At 38.2% G+C, this 5734-nt stretch overlaps 1 protein-coding gene across 1 annotated transcript; it reads right to left on the bottom strand.

Moving 5' to 3' along the window:
* Positions 1-735: 735 nt before the first annotated feature.
* On the bottom strand, positions 736-2278 carry LOC137004235 (uncharacterized). The gene is made up of 5 exons (XM_067364422.1): positions 2012-2278; positions 1621-1903; positions 1181-1369; positions 890-1096; positions 736-741 (listed from the first exon to the last, which is right to left on the bottom strand). The coding sequence occupies exons 1-5, from the start codon at positions 2173-2175 to the stop codon at positions 736-738; spliced, it is 849 nt and encodes a 282-aa protein (XP_067220523.1). The 5' UTR covers positions 2176-2278.
* Between the last annotated feature and the right edge of the window lie 3456 nt (positions 2279-5734).

The raw sequence follows: 5734 nt of genomic DNA, 5'->3' as shown, positions 1-5734 counted from the left end.
AAAAAAAACTGTAAATAAATCATGTGAAAGAATGTCACTCTTTTCTTTGAAGAAAAATATTACTTTGTATGAAGTCACTGAAATTGTTCAAACTGTAAAGATGAAAAGTTTGTATTTTCTGTGCTGGTGTTTGATGCTAGTGTTTTTCTCTCAGTGTGTTCTGAGTGACAGTGTGTGTTATCTCAGTGAGGGTTGTGCATAGTGTTTGGCTGCACTGAGCCTGTTTTGAGCCATGTGTTACAGTTTTTCTCTATCGATTTGGTACATTTCTCCAAACTCAGGTAACAGCTCTCAAAACAGTTAACACAGCAAACTAAACACACTCTTATGCTGGCGAAACCGTTAAGTATTCACTGCACAATGAAACACAGCATTTTATTCTAGTAATGCATTTATTAAAATTCAATATTAACATCAAAACTAAAAGTGTGTTCTCTGTTGATTTTATAACAAATTCAGCTGAAGATACACAAAGAAATAAATGAAAATACATGTTTTTCATTAAGTTCTTTAATGAGGAGTTCAGGTGTATAACAATAAGTTGTCACCCCACACACACAAATATATATATATATATATATATATATATATATATATATATATATATATATATATATATATATATATATATATATATATATATATTATGCAAATAAGTGCATAGGTATATAAAAAATAAAGTGATAAATGTACTGCATTCATTGAATCAATTATTTTATTGATCATGCCTCTCAATTACATCTGGCCAGAGAATTTCATCAACATCACAGAAAATATTTTCACGAGTCATGCATCGTGGGAAAAAACGTCTTGAATGCTGTATCCATCCTTGACATGCTTGTGCCCCAATATCTCCACAGGCTTCTTCCATCGCTTGAAGAAGACTTACTTGGTTGTAAGGGTTGCGATCATGTACTTTCCATCTCCAAGAGGAGAAGAATTCCTCAATTGGATTCAGGAAAGGAGAATATGGTGGAAGAAACACCATCCTGAATTGTGGGTGATTCTCAAACCACTCTCGCACTAGTGCTGAATGGTGGAATTGGACATTGTCCCAAACAACTACAAAATTCCGCACCATTTGCTCCTGATCACCCTGCGGAAAGAGGATTTCATTGAGGAGGTTTAAAAAATGTAGGAGCCTTGCTGTGTTGTATGGTCCCAAGACAGCATTATGTGCCACAACACCAGTTGTAGAAATTGCTGCACAGAGAGTGATGTTGCCTCCTCGTTGTCCAGGGACATTGACTGTAGCACGATGGCCAATCACATTTCTCCCTCTTCTCCTTTTTTTTTGAAGATTGAAGCCTGCTTCATCAATATACAGGTACTCATAATGAGTTGCGCTGCTATCCAACTCCAAGATTCTCTAGAGTAAAAAGAACACAAGGTAAAATATAGTAAATTTGTGTTTTACAGTAATGGGATTGATTGCAGTCAATACTACTGTGAAATTGTTGCTGAAGTTTGAGTTCACACTTTGAAGCAGCAGTATACATAGATATGCCTAAATCTTTTCACATATAGTAGCATGGAATAGTTTATGGACACATACTTAAAATTCAGGAAAAATATATCTTTGAGTTGACAGTAAAATTGCAGTAATTGGGTTGCACATACTTGAACAAACTGGAATCGCAACTCCTTCACTCTAACAGAGTTCCTCTCAAAGGGCACTTTGTATACTTGCTTCATTCGGATAGCATTTCTTCTTAGAACACGGTCAATTGTGGAGAGACTGCATTGGTGGATATTGTGGAACAGTTGATTGTCCTGTGTTATTCTTTGCTGAATTTCTTTGAGGCGGAGGGTGTTGTTCTGGACCACCATGTCAACAATGGCATGCTCTTGTTCAACTGAAAAAAGTCTTGTTCGTCCACCTGAATGTTCTCTAACTTCAATTCTGAAAAAGGTTTGGACAAGCAGGAACATTTACTGTAGAGATCTAGACCTATGTCAAACAAGACTACATGGACTCTCATTGTAAAAGTAGAATGATATAGTTACTTACCGGTTTTCCCTCTGAAATGTACGGATAATTGAAGCCACTGTGGATCTGTTTATATTGGGCTGAACTCTCTGGCCAGCTTCTCTCAGTGAGAGACCATGATTTATGACATGGTCAATAAGTGTGGCTCTGATTTCATTTGAAACACGTGTGTACCCTACCCTCATTCTACCTCTCCTCCCTCCTCGTACACCTTGGCCTCCTCTTCCTCTTTGCCCTCCTCTTCCTCCCTGTCCACCTCTTCTTATATTTTCTCTTTCCACTATACCATTGCCCTCCAATCTATCCATCTCTTCAATCTGTTCTCCTCTTCCTACATCCTCAGCTCTTATCGCTCTTCCTCCTACATCTTCATCTCTTCTTTCTCTTTCTCTTTCTCCTCTTTCTCTATCTCCTCTTCCTCTTCCTCTTCTCCCTCTACCCTGGCCACCACCTCTCACTCTTACAGTTTTTTACGATTGCTTAAGCACAATTTTGAAAACAGGGCCCGGTTTGTCAAAACACTACACACAATTAACACAACCCTACACCAAAGTAGCACAACACTTCAGATCATTTGCAAAATGGAACACTTTTGTCAAAACCATACACAACTTTATAAAAACAATATTTTGTTACCATACGAAACACACACATTTCATATGACTTTAATCTTTTTGAACCAGTTACACACTGCTGTTGCTAACCTAAAACACTTTTAGCAGGTCTAATTCTCAGTGATTAGAGTACTGTAAATTAAGTACACGGAGAAAGTGCAACTATACAATAGTTCACCAAACACTACACAAGACCAATGCTGCAGACTGAGGAAAATATCATTGATTTCTCTCCATATACCCAAATCAGTCAACATGGAGAATCACAACAAAACATGTCCCAGTTGTTATGCTACTACAGTAGTGTGCATAACACTGTTAGCTCAGCAAACAAACAAATGTAAAATACTGTATCCAGTACAGGTTACAATTACAGTAAATAACAACAACAAACATAAAAAATCATCTGAAAAAACTAACAGTATTGTACAGAAAATACTACAGTAAAAATACTATCCATTATCTCCTCGCCTAGCTGGATCTGGCCATAGCGCTTCATCCACATCACAGGCAATGTCCTCTCTCGCAAGTGAGGGAAGAATCTTTTTGAAGAATCTTCTTGAAAGGCGAATTCATCCTTGCACACACCCTGCATCAATTAGGTCAGGCCTTCTCCATGAATGAGGCACATCCTGAAATAGGGCTGGAGATTGTAAACCTTCCATGCCAAAAAAGCAAACAAACAAACAAACAAACAACAAACTCAATGGGTTTAAGGAAGGGACAGCATGGGATGTATTAGAGTGAAAATTGTGGATGCTAATGAAACCAGTTTTGGACCAGAGCAGATAGGTGGAAAATTACATTGTCCCCATATGACAATGTATCTCATCTGCTCTGCATCCATTTGGTCTTCTGCTGTGACGATTTTGTGCTTTTGATTTCTGTCTAAAATGTGAATATGTGGGCCGTGTTGTAAGAGCCTAAGTTGGCATGCTGGTGGAGGACCACATTCTGTGTGATTGCGACATACATTGGGATGTTACCACCGCGTTGGCCCGGGACATTCAAAATTATGTCTCTTCCTCTCCCTCTTACTGCAACATTGCCTTTCATTTTGTTGAAGACTCATAAACTCACATTTTGCCTTTTTATTGTACTATAGCACCTGATCGTTGAGTTTACAGTTAAGCACCTAAGTGTCTGCACACCTGACGGCTGTGTTTGATCAACTGGTTTATAGGGGTGGTATTTTGGAAAGCAGTGTCTTGAAATGGCAAAGAAGTGACATTATGTTAGATTTCTGTGTCTAATGTAGAGAAGTGTGTTTAGTGTTGTGCAAAACAATGTGTGTAGTGTTTTGCAAAAAGTGTGAGGCTGAGAATGTGCTTATTGTTGTGCAGATTTAGCATTGTGTTTTGCTCCTTGAGTGTAAGGTTTTGCAAATTGTGGGAAAAGTTTAATTTTAGTGTGTAAGCAATCGTAAAAAACTGTATAAACTACAACATGTTCAGCTATAGTCACACAAATACACATGTTACACGTTTTTCCCCCTACTCCAAAAAATTACATACACAAACATAAACTACTTATGTTTACTGTTGTACAGTCACTTACAGTTTTTTTATGATTCCTTACACACTAAAATTAAACTTTTCCCACAATTAGCAAAACCTTACACTCAAGGAGCAAAACACAAAGCTAAATCTGCACAACTGTAAGCACACACTCAGCCTCACACTTTTTGCAAAACACTACACACATTGTTTTGCACAACACTAAACACACTTCTCTACATTAGACACAGAAATCTAACATAATGTCACTTCTTTGCCATTTCAAGACACTGCTTTCCAAAATACCACTCCTATAAACCAATTGATCAAACACAGCCGTCAGGTGTGAAGACACTTGGGGGCTTAACTGTAAACTCAACAATCAGGTGCTATAGTACTATACAGTTTTTTCCAATTGCTAACACACTAAAATGACATGCACAGCACAATTATTTAAACTGACACACAGAGAGCAAAACTTCTTCTCAAGTCTCCAAAAGTCTAAACACCTTTTCTGTTTTACACACATTTTGCATTTCAAAATAGCACTTTTTAAATTCACTAAATACAGTTCTCTGCATAAGACACAACAATCTGACATAAAGTCACATGTTTGCCATTTCAAAACACTGCCATTCAAAATGACACTACATGAGCTAATTGGCCAATTACATGTGCCACCTGGCCAAACACCTCAGTGGTTAATTGTTAACACTTCAATCAGGATGTAAGCACTATGAAAAGACCACAGGTGAGAACCTTTTTTTTTTACAACAACAATGGAAGACATTGCAGAGAGAGGAAGAGGAAGAGGAAGAGGAAGAGGAAGAGGAAGAGGAAGAGGAAGAGGGAGGTTGAGAATAAGAGGGGGAGGAAGAGTGAGAGGTAGGGGTAGAGCAGGTAGAGGAGTTCATGGCCAAAGAAGACAAACACTTTCAAATGAAATCAGAGCAACCTTAGTAGATCATGTCATCAACCATGGGTTGACAATGCGTGAGGCTGGACAGAGAGTGCAGCCAAACTTGAGCCGTTTTACTGTCGCCTCTGTCATCCGGACCTTTAGACTGGAGAACAGGTATGTAACCAAAATTTCATGTAGTACACATGTAGTATACCCCATGTCATAGTGTATCAGTTGGGTGACACCTGTTTACTTAGTGTATGACATCAGCCATTCATGAACTGTACAAGTTTCCTGTACAATGTACTCTACTGTGGGGGAAAATATTTAGGCTGCATTGTCCAAGCCCTATATATATTTTTATTTTATTTTTTCTAAAGGACTGAGAGACGACACCATGGTGGAGGAAGGGGCCAAATGTTCACCGGGGTACAGGAAGCTGCCATTGTAAACTTGGTTTTGGAAAATAATGAAATCAGATTACGAGAAATTCAAAGCCACATCATCCAAGACAACACCTTATTCAACAACATTCAACGAGTTAGTCTGTCCACAATGGCTCGCATTCTCAAGCGAAACCAAATCAGAATGAAACAACTTTATAAGGTGCCGTTTGAGAGAAACTCTCAAAGAAACAAAGAGTTCAGACGAGCATATGTGGATGTAAGTACTATATTGACTGCAGTACACTACACACAACATTGTTTCCCAGTGTACTGGATAACACCATATT

This window comes from Chanodichthys erythropterus, chromosome 17 (genome assembly GCF_024489055.1).
Source record: "Chanodichthys erythropterus isolate Z2021 chromosome 17, ASM2448905v1, whole genome shotgun sequence".
Taxonomy (NCBI): domain Eukaryota; kingdom Metazoa; phylum Chordata; class Actinopteri; order Cypriniformes; family Xenocyprididae; genus Chanodichthys; species Chanodichthys erythropterus.
This window is presented reverse-complemented; position numbering and strand designations above follow the sequence as displayed.

Bases quoted from the DNA above. Each gene is read 5' to 3' on its own strand.
- LOC137004235 (XM_067364422.1), bottom strand. From the start codon at position 2,175: ATGAGGGTAGGGTACACACGTGTTTCAAATGAAATCAGAGCCACACTT. The intron at 1,904-2,011 runs GTAAGTAACTAT...AACCTTTTTCAG, and splicing joins ACATTTCAGAGGGAAAACCG to AATTGAAGTTAGAGAACATT. The intron at 1,097-1,180 runs GCACATAATGCT...CTCTTTCCGCAG, and splicing joins TTTCTACAACTGGTGTTGTG to GGTGATCAGGAGCAAATGGT.